At 38.7% G+C, this 23,559-nt stretch overlaps 2 protein-coding genes across 3 annotated transcripts in view; one reads left to right on the top strand and one right to left on the bottom strand.

Moving 5' to 3' along the window:
* Positions 1-238: 238 nt before the first annotated feature.
* On the bottom strand, positions 239-4,551 carry LOC110844240 (zinc finger protein 320). Of its 2 annotated transcripts, none has more exons than XM_022090394.2 (10): positions 4,201-4,551; positions 4,080-4,128; positions 3,659-3,809; positions 3,334-3,577; positions 3,167-3,250; positions 2,766-3,086; positions 2,231-2,698; positions 1,629-2,162; positions 1,343-1,555; positions 239-794 (listed from the first exon to the last, which is right to left on the bottom strand). In XM_022090394.2, exons 1-10 carry the CDS (start codon positions 4,225-4,227, stop codon positions 660-662), a joined length of 2,226 nt encoding a protein of 741 aa, XP_021946086.1. In that variant the 5' UTR covers positions 4,228-4,551; the 3' UTR covers positions 239-659. The 2 variants fall into 2 exon arrangements, with proteins under 2 accessions (XP_021946086.1, XP_035703919.1); XM_035848026.1 differs by having other exon boundaries at positions 3,182-3,250; positions 4,201-4,453.
* Positions 4,552-10,940: 6,389 nt separating this feature from the next.
* Positions 10,941-23,559, top strand: part of LOC118434382 — a 34,843-nt gene continuing 22,224 nt past the window's right edge. The window contains exons 1-3 of the mRNA XM_035847748.1: positions 10,941-11,120; positions 11,215-12,434; positions 12,523-12,700. The gene's annotated coding sequence lies outside the window, so the exon portion shown is untranslated. The remainder of the gene's footprint in view (positions 11,121-11,214; positions 12,435-12,522; positions 12,701-23,559) is intronic.

Below are 23,559 nucleotides of genomic sequence, written 5' to 3'. Positions count from 1 at the left end.
TAAAACCCTGGGTTTTACCGAACCCTGCGAATGATGTGTCCCCAATGGATTTTATGTGATTAGGGGCCATAATTGGCATAATTGATGGCATTTGTCAATTGTCTCTGGAGTATGTATGACAATTTTTGAGACTCATTACACGAATGGATGGAAAAGAGGTTATTTTTATTTATTTATTTATTCTACTCGTTGGCCCTTTGATTTATTCTATGATGAGCAAGAAATAAGACATCATCCATTTAATTTTTCATTTGAATGCGTTTGGTATATTCGTTTTTTAGATAACAATTACCCATATCACATTTGAAATGGTATGCTAATCGTACATATTAAAATATAAATTTGTGTATAAAGTTGGAAGAAGTCATTATTATGTCAGTTTGTGGACTGTCCGTAAATTGCGTAAAACGTTACGCCTACCTCGAATTACTAAATGTGTACATTATATTGTGTAACGTTTACGGACAGCCAATAGCTTAATATAATTTGAATTTAATTCTACAATAGTGAATTTATAGAAAATGGTAAAATACAGTTGATGTGAAGGCATTATATGTATTTAGCAATAAAGTTAACAAGATCTCAAAATTATTTAACATTAATAACTGTAACTTGGTAGAAGTTGTTTCAAACATTCTTTACTTGATAAGATTTTGTCTTTAATTCATAAATACGGGCCAGACGTACAACGTTCCTGTTGAACTCTCCCGTAAGGTTACCGTTTCCATCTGTCCGTCTCGATTTTGATAAATTACACCTTCCGGTAAATCCTGGAGAGTCGCTACCGCAGCCACCTTCAACGTGCAACACTTTATGAAACATTACCGTTGACCGGAAGACAGGAAAATGTATGTGCAAATAACAAAGTAAATGGGAAATCAACTACATAATTCATTTTACAATAATAATTACAAAGCAGTGTATAGTTTAGTAATCCATTGAAAAAATATACATAAAATGCAAAGAATAAAATAGTAAATAGAATAAATAGCTTAGAACAGAATTAGAAAATATAGCAAAGGCATTTCAAAGAAACTACGTACCAAGTACGATTTTTATCCAAAAGCACATTAAAGCGATAAAGTAAGTAATTTATTCGAAAGATAGAATAATAACATTAAATAAAAACTATGAAACTTAATTACCAAAAATAGAGTAACAAAAGAAAATATGTATGTGTGTAATCTAGTTTTTGAAATCTCTAAACCGCAGTTAAATTTAAAACAGATTAAACTGAACATGAGTAAGAAACAATAGCCCAAAGTTGAAGCAGTGTAGAAAATATATTCTCATAATTTTAGTATTGTGTAACAAATAAAATGTACGTATTTGCATCACTTACGCTGAGATCAGCCGAAGAACCACCTTGGCTCAAAGTTATATTGATTGGAGTTGCATCACCGAGATCTGAATTAATCAGTTCGTCATTGGACTGCTGGACTTCGTATTGAATAATTTGTGTTTGCGAAGGGCCAACAGTACGGATTGTTCCAGAAGAACTCGCATCAACCCCACTTATGGCTAGATGTTGAGTAATTGGGGTCGAGTTTATGATCTAGAATAGAAATTTAATGGTTATCTTTGAATCTTTAAACAGTTGAATTTTTTATGCTCGTATAAAAAAGCACCTGGCCACTTGGAGAATTTGTTCCGACAGCAACTATAGTAGATCCTGCAGGAATGGACGATCTCGATGTTGTAGCAACGGACACGGTAGTGGTCGCAGTAGTAGTCGTAGTATTATTTGATGACGTAGAATTGTTTGTAGAAGAGGATGTAGCTGGAAGATTTGAATTTTCACGATTGTGAGAAGACATGTGGCGTTTCATGTCCGATCGAACTCGAAATGGCTTTCCACAGATATTACAAGAATGTGGTTTCTCTCCCGTATGAATTCTTCTGTGATTCTGGAGATAACTGGCAGCTCGAAATGTCTTATCGCAAAAATCGCATTGGTAATTCCTTTCTCCAGTGTGAATTCTTCGATGGACGATCAAACTGTACTTGCGAGCAAAGTCTTTTCCGCAAAATTCACATTGATATTGTCTTATGTCTGAGTGAATTGAGATAACATGGTATTTGAGATCACCCCATTGCCGGAAACTTCGACCACAGTGCTCACATTTATATGGTTTTTCTCCAGAGTGAAGTCTCATGTGCACCTAATCACACAAAATTTAGCAATTTATAAGGAAAATGCACACAATATATATAGTTAAATTAAGTATACCTTTAAAGCGGAAGTAGCGAAAAAACTTTTTCCACATTGCTCACATTGGTGAGGACGTTCGCCAGTGTGACTTCTCATATGATAAACCATGGAGTTGCGATGATTGAATATTCGATCACAAACGGCACACTTGAGAACTTCCTGTTTCCGCTGACCCGTGGGCGACCTTTTCTTCTTATTTCCACCTTTATTCTCAATTGATGCAAGCTCCATTGCCAAATCAGGATGTAATTTCTTCACGTGTGCTTCCAATTTGGATCTAGTAGCAAATAGCTTATCACAGCTTGGACAAAGATTCTCATCTCCTAAGATATATTCGTCTTCATCATCAAACTCCAATTCTGCATCACTTGGAATAGCAGTGGCTTCCTTTTCGATTTCAATATCTTGGAAAGACTCGTCAAAATATTTCTCAGTCTTTAACACATCCAACTTTATTACAGGTTCATTTCTCTTTTGCTTTTTAGCCTGAAATACCCAGTACAAAAAAATTATAAATGTTGTAAAGTATAAAAATTGTAAGAACTTCACTTACCAAATTTCTTTGGACACAGGCACGTTTTTTTCGAGAACTCGGCTTCTCACAGGGAACTGCAGGGGATGAATGCATAGCTTTGATATGAGCTTCCAACTTTGATATGGTGATGAAATGCTTGTCGCAGTCGGTGCAAATATTTTCATCCTCTGTCAGAGAAGACTTTTCTTCTTCATCCCCGTCAAATTGTACCTCTGTTTCGCTTTCTACAATGGTAGCAAGTGATTTGCTACCAATTTCTAACCCTGGCAGAGATTCTGTTACTGTATTATTCTCAGTCTGTGGAAGGACGTCTTTTTCATTTTTTGGGGGTTTCTTCACCTGGGACGAAAAGAAGAATAGAATAAGCACTTTGAATCCAATTTTAACCCTCATTAAAAATAACAAATAATAATCAATACTTTTCCGTCTTGCACCTTTCCAAGAAAATTTGAGCAAATCTCTTTGAGCAAGTTTCCTAGATCACTACGCACACAGTATAGCTCCTGAAAATCAAAAGAAAACAATGTAATGTAATATGAACAACATCGTATCAGGGCATAATGTTAATTCTGTATATTTAACCCACTGGATTGTACTTCAACGTAGTGACATATATTTTGATAGCTTGATCCATTTCTCCTACAGCGATCAAAGTGCCAGCAAGATTTACGCAGCCATCAATAAACTCTGGTTTTAGTCTGATGGCGTGTCGATAATTTTCTAGGGCTTCTTGTAATTGGCCCTTCTCCCTGTAAACGCTCCCAAGATTTGAATAGGCTTCCGCCAAATGTGGATTCTGCTTTATTGCCATATTACTGTAGGATGCAGACCTGCAAAAAAGAGTATAATCAGCCCTCAGTGTTCGAATGAATACGTAATACTTCATTTTCCCTTTATAAATGTACCCTTACTTGTCTAATCGACGGCACTGGAAATGAATGGAAGATAAAAGGAGAAGCATGGACGTATTTGTCGGCTCTTGTCGCCATAATTCCATACAATGTAGCTCAGCATTTTCGTAATCTCCAGTTTGATACGCACGATGAGCTAATTCCAGCAACCCTGAAATATTCATTTGAAACGACTTTAACCAATTTGCCAAAAACAAAAACTAATATCGTCTAATGCTTGGATTTGACTAAAATTGAATCGAATTTGTGATACGCATTGTCACACAAACAGTTTAGCAGACTAAAGTAGTTAACCTCAATCAATTACATTGTTCTTACTCAACTTCCTGAACAACAATGATGGAAATTAAATATAAAACCTCTACCCACTTCGCACATTCACAAGTTCGATCGTCGTCGACATTACTCTAAATTATCTTACCCAACTTTGCGACAGGGGGCTCGAGCATGTTTATTTGGAGCTGAACATCCTGGAATAAAATAACAATTGAAATTTACACAAATCAAATTCTTCTCACGAAAAATACATAAAAAATAATTACCTTTGCCTGACAAAGGAGTTTCTTCATCTGAACTAAACTTGCACCCCACTTCTATTTTGACCAAATATAAAGGCAACACCACTTCTTAAAACGTACTGTCCACAATTTGTAAGAACTACCATCAGTAATTCACAATTTCAAGGGGGAATTCGTCCTTTAATGACAAAATTTTTGTAGCACAAGCATTATCTTCCTCCCAATTTTTTTGCACCTTCATAATAATTTAATTCTCTTCATTTTAAATTTTGGTGACCTGGAAAAGCCAGAAATAAAAAATTTTGAATTTAATCAGGAATATTGTTATTAATCTATAGTGGTAGTGAGCATAGGTTAGTGGGTGTCGTGTGTTTATTGTTACCAAAAAAAACTACTGTCCAAAGGACTGATACATGGTTTCTCACTCGAGGTTGCCAGTTGGGCGGAAGGGGAGCTTGCGAGAAGTGCCGAGGGTGGGCGAATACTGGCAACTGCGCGCACTGCATTTAGTACATTATTCAGTGGTGCAGGCATTTTCATCGCATGGTTTTCAGGGTTGAGGCCAGACTGCTGAATTTCTGAGCAGTTCAAAACCATTTCCTGGATCGATGTGATTATGGCATGGCACACAAAAAAACGGGTGAAAATGACACCCAAAGACGACTGCAGCGTTTTCATCATCCTTGATTAAATCCTGTTAAATAATGTATTGGTGGAAAATTGTATTTGAACATTGACGACAATGGCGACAGATGAGATTTTACCAAAATATAGACGTCTGAGATTGTTGGAATGGCGCATGGGGTAGGTATTCTCATACCCAGGAGGAATTATGCTTCTGGGGGTTTCAAAGCGTTACCGGTCCCATATAAATATTCTTTGAGAATGGGATTGTTATTCAGGTCCGGTCTGATTGAGGGGGGCGATAAGTTGTGACAAGCCATCCTGTGAGGAATGATTCGTAAATGCTTTTAATAATAAAGTATACAATTAAAACTAATAATAAATAATTGTTTGATTGATAAATTGTTGATGAATCAAACACAGCGCATTAATTATTACTTTCTTCAATACCTTCACCATTCCGTTGACTTAATTGTTGTGGTAAATTACTTGATATTACCCGGAAATTCAAATCTGATCAATTCATATCTTGGCCCTCAGTTCTGTAGTACTCTGCGCCCTCCACCTGTTATGACCATCAAAAGGTTCAACGATTCAACGAATAATTATGATTGAAACCAAAACAAAGTACTTAAATTACTAGAAACCAGTAACCACCTTACCAAATTGCTTGATTATTATTGCTGACAATAAAAGGATTGTCGCGGAAAATAATCGTAAGCATATTTTGCCAAAAAGTTGACCGTCGACGTGGGGTGGATTAAATTTCAAAAACTGACGACTGTTGTTATTTTCCGTAGGCTGCACACACGCACGTGGTGAGTGAGATGAGATTTTACAATTTCGATGCATGACAAACTTCACGCCTTTTTGAATGAAATTTGATATGTGTGAGGCGTACATGAAATGAAATTTAAATAGATTTTTCTGTCCCAGCAAGTTTTCAACTGGAAATAAATTCCTCCACTACCAAATTCATTCAGCTTATTCCTTCCTTCGTCGGTTTGACGCGATGTGTTGAGAGTGAGCGAGTGGTGGCTGAGGATGAGAGCAAGAAGTGTGAATTGAAACTCAGGAGGAGAGGTTCGGAGGTTGGCAATACCCATTTTTATTGTTTTTGAATATTTTCTAAAATTTCCTGACCAGATCTTCGAAAAAATCAAAACTTCTAAAAAGCTGGTTTGATATTGGACATGATAAGCTCATATCTACGATCAAGGAAATACAAAACTTTCAAAATTCGACTAATATTGTTTGGGGAAAAACAAGGCTTTTTCATGTTTTCCGTTCCTTTTAGTGGGTGTGGCTGGCGTAAATTGGGTCATAGAGTAAGATCAGTTTTAGTACATTCATCAGCTAACATATCCAAAGGGCATCAAAATCGGGTATTGTCAACCTCGCAACCTCTCCTCCTCAGCAGCACAAGGCGTCTCAAGTTCTCAAGTTCCATGGTGTTGTCTTGTCCCACCTCGTCTTGAAAAGTGACACTGCTGAAAAGAGATCGATCGGCTTTCTCCTCATCCAACACTACCAGCAACATGGCAATTTCGAACTGCAAAATCATACCATTTTCTATTTCTACTTAACTTTACTACCAAGGAGCAGCACTGCCCCAGGAGAAGGACCACGCATACATGCGGCTTTTGTATTACTCCTCCAAGGTTCAGACCAAATTCTGCTTTCACTAATTTTGACATGTTCCAAAATGCTGAAGGATCAATGTGACTCGCAAGACTCGATCCCTATGTCTTTCATCGATAGACGTATAAATTTCAAAATACTGAGAAGAAGGAGAAAAAAACTGTACTATTTCCAGGACCGTCTGTCATCATCATTCTTGGTTTCTGCTGCAGCTGCCTTTCCCCAGATTTCTTTTTTTCCTTCCCGACAAAAAATCTCGGTATTCCAAATCATATTTGGTTCTTCAAAATGCTTTCACCTCCCATACATTCATGGTGTGATGATGTTAATAATAAAATGCTCCTTATTTTTTTTACACAAGAATGGGTACGAGAAACAAGGCTGGCTGGTGGAGGTGATGATGTAAAAAGGAGTTCGTATGTATGTATGTATGTATGTGCTTAACAGGAGAATAGAAATGGGAGCTCATGCACTTTTCATGAATTTCATCCTCTCTTCTTCTTCGTCGACTAGGTATTTTGGGAAACGTTGAGTTCACTGGGTTTAAACGACAAGGTTTTTTTTGCTCGGATATCCTTTGAAAATCAACATCATCCTTCCTCTCACGATAAGAATGAATTTCTTCAAATATTTAATTCCGTAGATGGATAAACGAAATTATAATCTTTTTTTGTCTTCTAGTTTACGTAACCATGATAAAACTAGGAATAAAACTTTATTTTGAAAAATAAGAGACGAAATAAAACTCCCATTTAAGAAAACATAACGCCTTTTACTCATAAAAAATATATTTCCTTTCACCAAAACAAGAGCTATCTTATACTTTCCCTAATTTAATCGTAAACAGCTCTGACGCATGCAGTGATCAAAGAATAAAATAAATCTCAAGATAAAGAAGGCAGAAAGCGCTTTAACGAACTTTCTTTTTAGGCTTATTACAAAATAGAAATGTTGGTTGTGTGCCATCATTGTGCAATAATTTTGAATGCAGACTTTTGAGTGTGTTTGCATTCGTAGAGTAATTCATTCACACACAAGGAGATATGTACACATGTTGTGTTAGATGAGAAAACTACCCGTACTACATGAAAGGATCTCTCGTTTTATTAAACAAGTAAAAAGCAGTTTACTTTCCACCAGCTAGAACTTGCCTGGATCAGAATCAGACACGTTTTCAATTGAATAATAATAATGCCAACTCAGCCTTGCTTTCACTAAGCAACGTGTCATGTACAGGATTCAGCAACTGGTATTGTTTGGCCGCAATAAATAAGGCTTTATGTATATGTACCTGCATATTCATCCCGTTACAATAAGAAGCAATTTACTACTGATTTCGGTAAAGAAATCAAACCCTGACATTTATTCGGTTACGTCTGAGCTGCTCGGGAGACATGATTGAGTTTGGAAGTATCAACCTCAAGAATAGATTGGCAACTCGCTCGATTGACAAACATATTTCATTCACCAGTTTGCGTAATAATAAGTCTATTTACATTACAATGGGGGCGTTACACGTTGTAAATTGGATTTTACCTTGGGTTGTTGTTGCTTATTTATTATTAGTATACTTTGGAATTGGTGTGGATTTTATCACTTCCACTTCGTACCTGGCTTATTCGTAAGTGAATATGCTATAAAAAGGATTGGGAATTTGGTGATGAATCAATACCATCATCGTTTTCCATTCGAGAACACATTAAATATTTAGAACTGACTGTCAACATTTCCAAATTCGGGATATCGGTGACTCTTGCAGTGTACGAGACATGATGCAAAAACCTATTTCATCCAATTTTCACTTCAAAAGGAAATTCCAATAAATGTTTGCACTCACTAAATTTTGCATTGCATGAATGATAAATTGGAGTGCAAAGCGGCTTCTGCTGCTCTCAATTTTGAATGAGATATCTACAAAAGAATTTTGCAAGTCGGGATTGATTGTGGTGGTGATGGAATATTATTGACCCAGCGGAAATTGACGGGGGAGAAAGCAAGATGATGGTTGACGGTTAAATGGACTATATAATTTCAACCAGCAGGATTTCAACCAACGACATAAGCAGAAGAATGTTTCGCTGATGGCTGAATTATCTATGATAACATCTCCTGGAAACACTGTTATTTTTGCAGGCTTATAACGGAAAATATGTATCTGGGTGATTGACGTTTCAAAATTTGTCGACCTGAGAATACGGATAACACAACCATAATGCTGCAATTCCGCTAAAACTATTGCTAACAGAGGCCGTCTATATTTGGAATTTCTAAAACAAATTCATTAGTGGATTTTCGCAGGATTGAAGCCAAAAGGTGCGAAAGCATTTGTTTATTTATTTGTGCTATGAATATTCCTCATTCAACATTTGTTTGACGTAGCAGCACCGGTTGCACCAGGTTCAATCTCGTGTAAATAAACTTACTGAAAAGTGATCTACGTAAGAAGGCAAGGATTGCAGGCAGCGTTGTGCAAATTAACATTCATTCAGTTCTGTACATACATAGTTAAAAGATTGATCGAGTTTCACCAACAAATTATGAGCATGTACCCACGTTCGTCACCCTGCAAGGATACTGATCAATAATTTATACTTAGGAGTAATGTTTAGTTAGAAAGTTGGATAACGTACATAATTGCTCCTGAATACTTAAACATTTCAGACTCTGAGTGTTTGTTTTTGTGGAAATGTGATGTGGTATGTGTGTTGATGTGGTATGCGGCAGAAAATGAAGTTGCTAGAGGTTAGCAGGCAAAGAGGGTGTAACAAGGTTAATTAAACAACATGACAAACTCGTCGACTGTAAATTCGACTGCGAGACGTGGTAATATTCCAGACGTGCCACACGAACGACAAGAGGAGAGTTTTGATAGTCAAAGAAGAAGAAGACGTGCAAAACTTGGGGTGGTAGTAATGCATAGATTTCACTAGATTATACTCATTTCCTGATATGCAGAGATGAACATCAAAGGAAATGAGCCATTTAAAAAGTTGGGGTTTACACAAAAAGAATGGAAAAGTGTCGGTGACAACAATGGAATTTTTATTCTACGTTTCCTAAATCCTAGTACTGACTGAGCTACATACATTAAGTTTTATTTCAGAAGAAGAGGCATTTGGAAATGTATAGGAAACAGAGAGGGATCAGAAGAAGGTTCCATTACACGAAACCAAAAATGTCCTAAAGCTCTTTGAAATGAGGGAATAAAAGTTTAAAACAAAAAAATAATTGCTATTATTCAATTTGCATAGAATTAGCATTATTTATATAGTGATTTAGTGAATCACGAATAGTGATTAGAACTACGCTACTCCATTATTAATCTCCACCCGTCGAATATTACAAGCTTGTTAACTAATGTAGGGCAACATATATACTCGACATAAGTAAATAATGCTTTCCTATCTACATAATATGTACTCATCTTCATAAATTTTCAAAATAACTTTCCATGCAAGGACCGTGAATTTCTACATAAACTGGGAATATCATCCTTGCATAAGCACATACTTATCTAGTTAGTTAGCAGGGGTGACATGTGAATGTGACATGACATGGGGACAAATAAATTCCGAGTCACAAACTAATCTCATCGTTACATGATGCAGAGAGACGAATTACTCTAAACGACGACGACGACACTCTCAAAATTCGAGACTCACCCACGTGGAGCCGTATGTAGTAAATACAAATACATAACTTGGAGCCGTAGAAAGTAATCGGCAATGACGACGAGGATGGAAACGACCACATAACCACCACCACCACGTCGCAGCAGTGTCAGTACGATGTACGATCAATCAAACCAAAGAGAAGAAGATCTCTCCTGTAATTCTCGTAAAAATATCCACCCAGAAATGAAATTCTGGTCTCAAAGCGTCTCTTGGAATTGGTGATGGCAAATTGCTCCTTTTTACTCCCTCGTTTATAAAGGATGATTTAGACTCCGGGATTACCAAGATGAATGAAAGTAAAACAATTAGTTTGCATCAAAGAGGGAAAATTATACTAATCCGAAGGAAATTATGGATGATTACAGAGCAGTTTTTTTTATACTCTTTCCCCTCTATATCCACACATGCTCGTGTGGTTTGGTTAGTTAGTTTTGTGATCACGTATCAAAGAGAAAGTGCAAAGTTTCACTTGAAAATCCAAAACCAAAGAGAACAAAACAGAGAACGGAACAATCGGGACGGGGTGCGGTGATATCAGAGGAAAAGATATTGAACCACTTTCACCCAGCAGAAAACAGTATGCATTTACATTTTGGGCGGACTGACACATGGCTCTCGCTCTGGATGTACGAGTCTATGTCGTTGTGTTGTAGTTTAGTTGTACACGTTGCTGCATGGGTTGAGTGCTTTCTCTCTCTCTCTTTCGCGTACATAAAATTCTGCAGCGACGTTTGGTGCTTCCTCCTCAGCGGAGAATTGGTATTATATGGTCTGCTGGTTGTTGGCTGGTGGCGATATATAACCCAACCGACTCGTTTTCCCCGACCGGAGTTTCCTTTTGCCTCTTGGTCGACTCACATCTCATCGCTCGTCCTCTCTCAACTTTCTCCGCGATCACCACTTCCAAGCCAGATACGTAATCGTTCCCATTCCAATCGAAAAATAGGCTCTTTACGACGACAAATCTCTCTTCTAAATGTGACATTTTGTGAGTCGCAGTCAGAGGTAAGCATTATTACTTGAATAGTTCCCACATTATGAAAACAAAGACGAGACGAGTTTCTGGTTGACTTATCGCAATTAAACCGTCCCCATCCAGAGTCGACGCTACTTGAGAAAGCGAACCTTTACTTGAACAAGCGACGACGACGACCACGAGTACGAGGTGGTACAATCCGAAAGAATTTGCAGAAAACCAGCCAATAATACAAACACAGCGGTGGAGGAAGTGAGCTCATTAAGGTTTGCGAGGTGGGCAGCAGTACTTTTGTGGAGTCTCAACCTGGATAACTTTCTCCACTTGAGACTAATCATACCAAACCGAACCAAACCAACCAACTAGCCAGTCGACTACCCGGATTTATTCCCTCAACGCTGCTCCTCCTGTATTGTTGTGTGGCGAATTAAGGAAGGCGATCTCAAGGAGGTAAAGTTTCCACTCATCTGCAAAGAAGTCGCATTGATAGCGGTGCTACTCTTCGTAGTGCCACTACCCCACTTTACTTGACACCCTCCTGTTTCGACACCCACCACTTCGAGGACAAAAGACCTCGAGTGATTTGAACAATATCTCGCATTGCGGACGTTAACGAGTAGAGGAGTAGCGTGTGTGACTTGTCAACTTTATCGCGTAAGTGCATCCAAGGAGAGAACATATTCTGCAGGAATACAGTAAGCCACGCTTTCATTATCTTCCATCACGCCTATTAATACCCCACTTCTTCGACGACCACGGTTTCATACATAAATAGTTGAAAAACAGAGTGGATTTTAGCCACTGCACTGGATCACTGCCCGACTAATAAATACGTGAAGAGAAACTCGGACAAACTGCAAACTTTCTCCTCACTCGAGGTGGGTTGGTTTGGTAATCTGCAGAGTTAACTGGGAAACAAAATCTGGGCAAGTTTAAGTCAGTCAGAACTACTCGTACCACGACTCACTCAAGGAACAAAGTATCACAAAGCCAAGCACGCTATCTGTACATCGCCACCAGGCAGGAATACTGTAGCATAATCGCGACAAAGTGGACGGGTGGAGATGAAGGGACAAGAAGAAGTGTGCAAGGCTGCTTTCTGCTAAATAAATAGGCACAATATACATACGGACGTACGTCGTGTGAGTCACAGAACTGAGAAAGAAAGTCTTTTCATGTCAACGAGGACTACTGTATGTGTGCACACTTTTGGAATGGACTCACTCGTGCTGCTGGTCTTGCTTTCGCCTGGTAAAAGATAGGCAGCCAATCTATTGATTTTGAGTGTTTTGAGCAGCAGAAGAAGCAGAAAAAGAAGAAGAGGGAGTCTTATACCTAAAAAAGTAAGTTAGCTTTTTTGACACTGACTGAGCAGCCTTATTGACCGAGTTGGCATTGGATTTCGTCTCACTCAATATTCACTTTTGATAGGAAGAGCAGGACCAAACAGGAAGATTAACATTCACAACTTTGTCTAAACCCAATCCGAACTGGATCTTTATTTCATAGTGGAAAATTCCAAAACGGGAGGAAAGTCCGACAAAACGAGTCCCATTCAATATTTACAAGAGGGGAGCGAGGAGGAAAATGGTCTCGATCTGAATTTAAGGTATGTACAGGTTGTCCATTTTTTCTCTCCGGCATGAAACTGATTTCCTTTCTTCTTGGCTACGCGGAAAGAGATTTGATTCCGTCTACGACTCAGATGTGGTCGCTTCTTAAGTGTTTGGTTGATGCTAAATTGCAAGGGAAGGATAAACTTTATGTGTATGTCCTGCTGCCATTATCCCCGAGTGTTTACTTTATGCTATGCAGCATGAATAAAATTCTAGAAATTGTACGGTTTTCTTCGACGGATCGTAACGAAATGCACTACGCACTCATATCTACTTGAAGCATGGTAATATTATACACACATCGCGTTGGTCGGAACATGCATTAATTTCTCGAGTTTCACGCAAGTTCTTCCCAAGTTGCACATTTCGCAGAGTCCCAAAATATGCTACACATACTTCCACCAACCCACCAACGAACTAGAGGCGAAATCCCATAGCAAAATTTAAGGTGAACGCATTCCAGTCTGCACGTTGGTGGCGGATTTGTATAATGACGAGGCTGGAGAAAGTGAAGTGCAAATGGTAAATAGAGAATGAGTCCGGACACAAACTCGTGATTCCAACTACTGCTCGATATATACGTACCAGCACTTTTGGCGAGGTTGGATTAAATCCAATGTGAAGGTAGAGAAAGTCCCATTTCAAAATCAGTATTATTCCGAGGCCTTGTTTTGCTTTGTTTTATGGTCTCCTTGCAAGGAATGCGTTTTATGGAGGAGAATAAAATGTAAGGGATCGTTGTAATCGTCATTGGACATTGTTATGGTCGATATTGTTACTCAAATTTGCTGACAAATCACAATTTCCTTCCTTTCCTTAAGTCCAACCGGGTAGAAAGCTAGGCTCTTTGGGTGAGCAGACCAATTATTGCGAATTTTTAAGCGCAGTTTTAAATGCCAGACTGCATAACTAAATAGTTCTTAGTCTGTTAAAAATTGGGATGCATTTGATTATTCATTCACCCCAAGTCGGGTTTTCTCGCCCTATTGAACACATATTTTGTGCTGGAGAGAAAGCTGCAAATTGTTCCTGGGAGACTATTACTTTCACTTACCCAAATTTATGAAGAGAAAACTGTGTGCACTGCACTCTTGCACGTCCACCAAAATAGTCTGGAATATGTACATACAGCTTCACTAATAAGTCTGCCAACAGCAGGGTACTCTTGGCGGATTGCTGAGCAATAAATGCAGCAGACGGCAAAAAGAAAAGCATCTTTAGTGTATTTACTTTCTCCCTCTCGTCGTCGGAAGGAATGGCTTGCGTGAAAGTTGTGAACCCATTCATTCACATTTCCTTGTTTCTCTCTGTATACATATATTGGGGATCTATTGATCTTGGGAACAAGTGATTTTTTAGGCTTGATGGGAGGATTGGAATCGGCTTAGATTGAGAGCAGGCTCATTCTTCTCGCTAATGGCAAAAAATGTGAGAATTACTGCGAAGAAATTGCAGCACGACCTCGATTGTCCTTATCTCGAGAGAGTAATGGAAGCAAGCAGTGTGCTTCGTGACGTGGTTCGCTCACTCTGAATGAAATATTCATATTTTCCATATTTCCTCCGGATGATTGCTACTTGTGATAGTTTCTATCCGCAAATGTTGCCCGTTGATATTTTTACACGGCACGGAAGATTTTTTTCTTTACGATGTGATGTGGAAATCTTAAGTGAAACTTGCTGCAAATTTATCAACCATTAAGAATCGCACTTTAGGTAATGTACACTCGGGTGCTTTTATGTAGAATGTTGAGGTGAAAGTGTGTGCATATGTACATCCGCGTCATGTATTTTCTCTCTTCACGACCAGCCAATCAGCCGCCATCCATTCACTTCAAAAGGAGTCTGTAACTAAACTACTGTGTGTCCTGTAACATGTCCAAAAACCACATTAGTCAACAAAGAGAATCACTAAGAGAAGAAGAGAGATTGCTAATTTGGGCCAAGTATGTATAGCAAGGCGACATCTCATTACGTCCGAAGACGCCGGATCTGGTTTAATGACACACTGTTGCCCGTGTAGTCTTCTTTGTGGTGGGTGATGCAGGCTATCGGGTGGTAGTCGTCGTTCCTGGTGTGAATGTGTAATTTGGTTATCTTTATCTTCCACTATAATCTCCGAGAAAAGTGGCCATTCTCCTTAAACTAGACAGCTCGCATAAACAAAAAAAACAGAGAAAGACTGCTTGTTGAGCTGAGAAGGAGGAGGAGGGGAAAAAAAAGAAGGAAAAGGATGTCTGTGCATGTTGTTCATTTTGTTATACAACGTGTTATTTTGTCTCATCATATTATCCACGTGAACAGGATATTCATGTAGAATTTTATTTTACGAGATTGTTCAGATTTGTGTTCAAGACAATGTTTTGTGTGCGTGGAATGACAAATTTATTAAGTTCCTGCCAGTCTCGATACCTTGAGAAATTTATATTCTTTCTATTTCCCGTCTGGTGCGAAAATATGTCAAGTATTCGTTCGTTGAATAAATAATATGTCTACTCAAGGTTATGGATGGCTTATTCTGCTGCTTGCCTTTGAATTGGAAGCCCCTTTCATTATCGGGATAATTTATAACGTGTGCCAAATTTGCAAATACTGTATAATTTACGATACATACATAATCAAACAGAGCTGCGTATGTATGTAAGTAAGTAGCAAGAAGATAGTTATGGAACGTGGTGCTGCACAGATATGTTGGGGCTGATCCTCATTAATTTGTTAATTATGCCTAGATTAGCGAAACCAATACTCATGCAACTCGATTCATTAAAATGTTAGTAGCAAATTGCTGCTTTTTGGCTTGTTTATCCATTTCAATAACTGAGACAGTACGGAATAATGGACTACGGACTTTAACTTTGTTTCTTTGTGTGGAAACGACAGGGGAAATAATTGGAAAAGAAATACTTATTTCTCAGCCCTTGGTTGTTGTCGAGTCCAATTGTAAACGTGTTTTTACCTCGAGAGAGGACTGACTGCGTAACTTCATACTATTTTTACCCGGCGTATGTATTGTCTTCTCGAAATTTAGTAGTGGAATCACAAAAGAAACTTAATCCACCATATTCCTCTTCAGTCAAAAAAAAGGGGAAAAAGTTGCTGGATGTGTATTATGAAGGATGGAGTGAAATGGAATCGCGAATACTTTTGCGAGAGGGATGAGAAGAGGAGAAAATAATGTCTTGCAGAATTTTGCTTCCCGTCCAACTTTCAATTAATGGTTTTATCCCTTGTTTCAGGAAACTCCATTTCCATCCATCCAACTTTCTCACTCGAGTGTTTTTACTTATTTGCAATTTCAGTAAGTAGACCACTTCTTCTTTATTTTTTCTCCATTCTCCAACAAATTTACATCACAACGCACTTGTTCTGCTCGGTGAGTTTTGTTCTGAGAAAAAGGCATATGGATGGAGGGAGGATTGCACACATGTAAGGTCTGCCAACAGGATGGTTATAGTCATATTTTGGGTTCATACATATAAGTAAGAAAGGTGGGATCAACATGTGTAAACTTTTACTAAACGGCTGAATGAATGACTAACTTCTTGGTAAAGAAAATGGGGAAAGTTATTGCTGGCTTGTTCGTCTTCTTGGACGAGGTGTTTAAAAAGTGTTAATTTATTCGACTCCAAGTCAAGTTTTTCTCATATCATGAAATATCTGTGAAATATCGGCTACGTGTATTCATACATTTAGATTTTGCCATTTCATTGGAAATTTATAGACACACGTTTTCCACTAATTATCCAAAAGCACTGCAACGATGTAGATAAGCTTGTCCCGCGAGACATATTTAGCAACTTTGTTTCCGCCATGATCACTTTGCGAGTTGAAAAAATGTTTTCATTTAGAAAAAGCTTTTGCATATAGAGAGCTTTGAACAATGGGATGGATGATGGAAGGCCAGAAAGAAGGCAAGTTTGTATACGTATGTCTGTGCAGGTGTCTATATCAGATATGCTTTCTAATAGTCAAGTTGCGAGGTTTCTGAGAATTGACATTTTCCCATCACCTTTAGCCAGACGAAAAAAAATCCTCTTTTCTCTCATTCTACTTCTCGCTGTATGAGCCATCTTTCAAAGCTCCTCACAGGTTGAGATCTCCTTGTACAACATATTCGCCATTTCTCCAGACACGACCGAGTCAAAATGGCGAAAGGCAAAAAGTGACGAAGAGTCGGATTATAGAGAGCAAAGTTAACTTAAGCAAAGGTTGCGGATTTTAAGGTGAGCCCCAAAAAAGTTGGATGCCTTATCACCACCAAAATATGGACTGGGTTGTGTCCCTCGTCAACCTGTGAATGCGAAAATAATCTTTTTATGATAACAAAAAACATGAACTATACAAGTCTGGCTTTCGTATGGCTCCCTTTTCTTGATGGGTGCTTACCTTACATTACGTGGTTTAAAAGTCGTTAGTCCTTCATGAAAATTTGCGAGGCTTCTTTGTCCGTCATTTAAAAAAGAGTAAGTTTCCAAGTGTGGTGGTTCAAATCCGAATCAAAAAATGTCATCAAAAGTAGGCAAGTAATCCGTCCTTAGCTTGGCAGGTACTAGGTTTTGATGTCTCAATTGTTCGCGAGTTGCAAACTGCCCAGCGATGTGATCACGTTTGAGTTTACGATTCCCAGAGTCAAGCACAATGAAGGGAAAGAAAGGTAAATTTAATACGAGACGGCTTTTGTAAGGAAACTTTACGTCTTCGCCACCACAAGTAAATTTTTCTACCCTTCTTCTTCTTCAGTCAATGTGCGTCATTGAGTGTTGAACAACTTATTACTTTCTCTCTTCTCCGGACTAAAGAGCTACATTTGTACAACTTTAAAATCCTTACGGTTTTATTGAATCCTATCCTGCTTGGTTACCCAATTCTAGTGTTTCTCACGGGTTCGGGTTCTTACTTCGGGTTTCGGGTTCGGATTCGGGTTCGGATTCGGGTTCGGATTCGAAATTTCAGAACCCGAAACTTTCGGGTTCGGGTTCGGGTCCGAAAAATCTGATCCCAAAATTTCGGGTTCGGGTCGGGTTCGGGTTCCGACTAACAACCCGAAACCCGAATCAACAAGAATTTTTTGCCACAACGAACGCGAAAAAGTTAAAAAAGAAAATTAAAGTGTTAACCACACTTGCCAAGACGGTTATGCTGCCGTGATTCAGCAAACAATTCAAATTTTTAATTGTCGTGGCTCATTCCATTGGTAAGCAACACGTTTGATCGAGTCCCAGGAAATAGAGGTGCTAAACCCTGCTCGCTGGTGGTGGTTGCCTGGCCATGTATTTTTCTCTCTTTTGCAAGAGAACACTACACAACTCACACTTTGTCAATGTTCCCGGCCACGTAGGAACACAGAATTATTTACTACTGTCTACACAAGCAGCCCATGTTAATTTTACCTTTTCGAAAAATTGCCAAAACTCCAAGACGGACAAAAATCGCGTGGGGTTTTAAACTTTTTTGTTTCCTCAGGCCCAAAGGCATCGATTGGCTTATCTCTCAATGAGCGATTCCTGTCCGTCTTCTCGATAATCGAGTTTTTAAATGCATTTCAAATTTCAGATTTTTTTGAATTTTTGAATTTTTTAAAATTTTTCATAGCAAAGAATGATCAATGAATGAAATCTGTAAATGTAACCTACCCCTTTGAACCAACACTTTCGTGACGAAAGCATGTTCAATGCATTTACAAATTTTTTTAACTGCTGTATCTTTGCGAAAAAAATTAATTTTCAAATTTTGATTTTTATGATATGTTTTATTTTATATTATGCATCTATGATATGATTGTGGACAAGATACCAAATATGGGTGCGACGACGATCGTGTGGGTTCAGATGGAATGAGCCTCGTAACTTCTTTTCACAAGTGTCTTCAATTAGTGTTATGATTTGAATATTAAAATAAAATATATTTTTTAATAAAAATTTGCTAACTAGTTAGTTTGAGCATACTTTAATATTGGAAACTTGAAACTGAAAATCATTTTCAGTTTTCAACTAATTTACAAATTTCTGAATGTCACGGAAAGCCATTATTAAAGGTCGATTTTTTGAGATTGCATTATTGTGGTCGAGGAATTAAAATTCAGCACATTTTAAAATGCATTATATTTATGCAGAAATGTGCTTAATTATAATTCCTTGGCTATATTTACAGATAGTATTGTTGCTTTGAAAGCTTCCAAAGAATTTTTAGCTAAAAATTCAGCCCACCCATTAAAATTAAAATATATTCGGGTTTTCGGGTTCGGGTTTCGGATTTGATCTGCTAGTTCGGGTTCGGGTTCGGGTCCTTGCAAACGGGTTTCGGGTTCTTCGGGTTCGGGTTGCCCTCGGGTTTCGGATCAGTGGTATCGGGTTCGGGTTTCGGATTTGCAAGAACCCGACCCGTGAGAAACACTACCCAATTCAAGGTTTCAGAATCCGCATTTTTTCGGTTCCCCCGTCATTGTTATCATTCTTGGAAAAAGTACGAGTTATGTTCCCGAGAAAGGAGACGATATTAGATTTTGAGGTGCATGTTCAGGTAATACATACAAGTTTGAGCGAGGATGTGAGAAACCCCTCCTCCTTGTACACACACGTATTATTATTGTGTTACAAGAAAAAAGGTTCAATGCAGGCTGGTTTTGCCGTGAAGAAAGAAAAAGTTTATGTCCCGGCACTCACTCACTCATGCGTAAAGTCATTGTACATACATTGAATTTCTGAAAACGATAAAAGAGAAAGTTGCATGCCTGCCGAAATCTTCACCATGATCGCCACCACCACTACACTTTTGCAAGGCGAGCAAGTTGCTTATCTGCAAGAGTAAATATGCAAGAAGAGTATTACACATTGGGCGGGCATGCAATATGTACAAGGAACCAAGTCGTGCTGCTGTTAGTACAAGAAGAAGGACTGGAAAATTGGAATAAGGAAGGTCGGGAGGAGGAGCTCATATTCGTCAAATAAGTATATTTCTTACTTTATATACTTCACCCGTGTAATAATAACAGCTCCGAACACAATACTCCGACTACGCCCAACAATGCACGCCAAACACAATATGGCGAATGAGTGGCTGCTATAGCGAATAATAAGCAGTATGAGTAATAAGTCGTCGGTACTGGAAAGTGGAAATAAATGCGGAAAAGAGCCATAAAGTGTAGCTATATGGATCATTGCTGCATAATGTAGAAATTTTACCACTTCATAACTTATGGATGTTGCGAACAGGGGCAGGAAGACATTAATAAATGAAGAGATACGCTTGGCGAAAGTTTGTTTACTTTTTTCCCAATCGATGGCAATATATTGTGGATCGTTATGACAGATGGGCGTAAGTTTTTTCCTCTCGGTGCACTACATCAATGGAGAAGTAAAAGTGGTCGAATTCCACTCCACCGTTATTAATGCATGATTTGGCAAGATTGAAAAGTTGTTAAATACTTTCACCTTATCGTTTTGTTCTTGTTTCTTCTTTTCACCGCCCCACCACGACGAGCAGGATGACAGGTATTGATAAGCTGATCACATCTACTTCGGACGAGGCCCAGAGGAGCTTGATCCGATGGAAATCTTAATAAGGGAAGAAGCGCGGACGGAATTATGGGAATGGTGGGAGGAGGAAAGGAAGCAAGAAAGTAATGGGATTTACTCTTCACTCCCAAAACTACGACCAGACTTCTTTGCAACACACAATGACGCAAACAGCAAATTCGTTGGGCAAACCACTACTTAAAACAGTAGTGTTCTTCTGTTCCCATCTCCACCGACGAGATGGGAAGAATGGTGAAGAAATAAATGAATGAAGGCGTCTGTGTGAAGAATAGTTCTTCACTCGAGCAGTTCCCACAGTGCTCGTGGAGAACAACAGATTTTAAATAAACATAATCAGTCTTACGTACGAGTGAACTTTTAAATTTGTATTTATTTTAGATGAAATCTAATTGTGCATTCTGCTTCTCTGGGGACCAGACCGAGCAGCAAATTCCTTCTGGTCCGTCGTCCTTCTCCTAATCGAATGAAGGTGGTACAAGTTTGGAGAAAACACGCAAAGAAGCAGAAGCATGGGGGGCACAACATGGCGTGTAAATAAGCAGGAGAGCTTTATTGGATGAGAAAAAGTGATTCAATTTCGACCAGGAAAGCAGCATCGGACGTGCATGAATTTTTAATAGAGACCAACACAACACTTTTGAATCATACGCATGCTAGAGCGAGATGTGGGGAGGCCGTCGTCGTCCTGGGTGGGAGATGGACTTCCAATAAGGGGAACAAATTGCGAGCGAGTTTCAAAGAGCGGTGCGTGGAGGTATCCAGTTAGTTGGATGGGGATGTGTGGGTGGTGGGTGGGTAGGTGGGAACGGCGACATTATTTATTACTGCCCGACCGACTTCCATCCACTCAATGAATTTGTAGTAAATAATTTAACTCGTGCGACGACGGCATGGGGCTGCGTCGGTGGAGCGGAAAGACAACAATAATGAGTACACAAATAGCTAGAGTAGAAAACCAGGAGTTGAAATTAATCAAGGAGTCGTCTTCTTCACAAAAACTAAATATTTGCTTTATGCCATGTTGCTTTTGCTGGGGAGAAGCAAGCACAAGCCTCGAGGGCGTGTTGGAATTTTGGAATGTGCACGGGCAAAACGTGACCTTTCGTCGGAACGGTGCATTAATTTATTCTCGTCTCCTAAAAGAAAGTACCGCCGCTGTAGCCCAAAGTCTTTTTAAAGTTGAAATAATACCGGTGAAATTAGTCATGAGCAAAAAAAAACAGGGAGGAGAAGGATAGATTATTATGAAAGTTGGAGAGGCAGCTGGGGCAGGTACGTCTCATTATTATTATTAGTCTACCTCCCTCCTACCTGTTTCAGACTCCAATTAATGAAAACCTGGGAAGAAAGTTTGTCGATGCATCAAAAAAGCGAAGGTTTTGTTGTCTTCTTCTTCTTCTCCAGAGTCGGCCACACGTTAGCTGGCTTTTTCTTCTTCCTGTGGAATTATGTAATGCCCGAGAGCTCTTAAAGTCGTGACATATTGAATGGACTTTATGTGCTCACCTCTGTGCTGGTCGTTATCTAGTCGTGTGATGCTTTCCCGTGCTACTTTATCTATGCCGTCTTCTCGAGAGATGTTCCGTGAGGTAAATAAATGTAAGACGGGGAATAAGCTGCACGTTTTCCGAACTACGTACAGTACTTAACGGGCTTGGTATCATGTTGCAATTGCCATAAATATTACAAAACTCGGAGGAACGCTGTTGTGGCATATCACGAAGCACTTTAATTACTCGAATGCACATTCCGGGTGGACGTCTAGGTATTCAAAGTCTGGAAATATTTTTATATTGGAGAAATTATGAAAGTTCAAGAATTTTTTTGGGGAAATATGTATATTGATTCCAAATTAATGTCTGGCAGAATTGACCATAAACATAGTAAAACCGTACTTGCATCAAGCCTTATGTATATGCGTGTGACGTATAAAAATCTAGTAATTCCAAAAATACCAAACATTTAGGTGCTGAATTGAGTTCCTTGTCGTAATCAAGACTTGGCAAGCCATCCGACAACGTGGGCACATTTATTGTGTATGTACATACATTAAAAAATGGTTTTATATAATATCCCACACTCGGAAAGATCCTGTATAACGTTGTCATCGTCAAGTGCATAAATGTTTTGCTGTTACCAAACAAGTTCTGGAACTGTCATCTTGTTAAATTCGGTTTCTGACAGAAATTAGTTATCCTGTCCACTCTCCGACATTCCACTTCAAATTCCAGCCCAACAATGCTGTCAACTAGCCTTTCACAACTTCTAGTGCTTATCTGCATAAGGACATGCATGACAGGCGACTATGAGATTTATGGTTTAAATAGTGACTACATTTTTCCAGAGACAATTGTCAAATTACTGAATTTGCAATAAAAATGTATATTTCGTATTAAAAATACATTAGTTTATAGTATAAGTTGTATAACTTGGTATGTATAACTGCTCGTCAGCACTTTCCTTTCCTGCCGAGGCGATTGTTCGCTATCTTTTTATCCGAAACACAAAATTACTTTTTTTTGGTATATTTCTGATTAACTTAGAAAAGTTTGTTGGTATCTTGCTCCAGGGAGAATTAGTTCTAAATTGAATGTTTTCCGAAAGTTAGTACATACCGAGGCTGAAGCACGTTTCGGCTCTGCGTCCACCAGGAACATTTTACGATTTGCGACCAAAAAGTAGTCCAGAGATTGCACGGTATCCAGATAAATGATGATTTGTCTAGAATTTCCTATGCTGCTGGTCGCAGAGGAAAGAAAGCTGCATGCATTTGATATCAACCAAGTTTTATTTTTGCCTTTCCTTTCCTGGTAGTGACCTTCTTCCCATCGCAATTTGACAAAGGGACTCGGTTTCACTAATGTCTGCCAGTGCCAAAAGTCAATGGGATAACTGCCAAAAAGTATGGAGCCCAAATTTGACTCATGTAGTAAAATGGCAATAAAATTCTACTTAAAACATTACATTTCTCATATAATTTTTCAGTTGGGGATTTATTGCCACTTACGCGCAACACAAGTACATCCTTGATATATAGCTTCGCCAATTTTTGTTTCTTTTTGGACACAGTCATGTCGATTTTATGAGTAGTGGCTAAAAAGCATGGGTTTAGTGTCCGTCTTTTGTCAGTGATGTCTGTATTTGCACCGTTTGTTAAGTACGCCAAGCTGTGCGCTTCAACAGTGAAACATGGGTGATTCAGCTAAACTTGGAAAATTAACATTTACCACTGCAATCTATAAATATGGTGATAACCGTGAAAGTTTAATAAACTGAGTACCAAACGCGTCAGCCAAGACATAATTGCGTCATAATTCT

This window comes from Folsomia candida, unplaced genomic scaffold, assembly GCF_002217175.1.
Source record: "Folsomia candida strain VU population unplaced genomic scaffold, ASM221717v1 Fcan01_Sc002, whole genome shotgun sequence".
In the NCBI taxonomy this organism is placed as follows: Eukaryota; Metazoa; Arthropoda; class Collembola; order Entomobryomorpha; family Isotomidae; genus Folsomia; species Folsomia candida.
The sequence above is the reverse complement of the archived record's forward strand: the minus strand, read 5'-3'. Positions and strand labels throughout refer to the sequence as shown.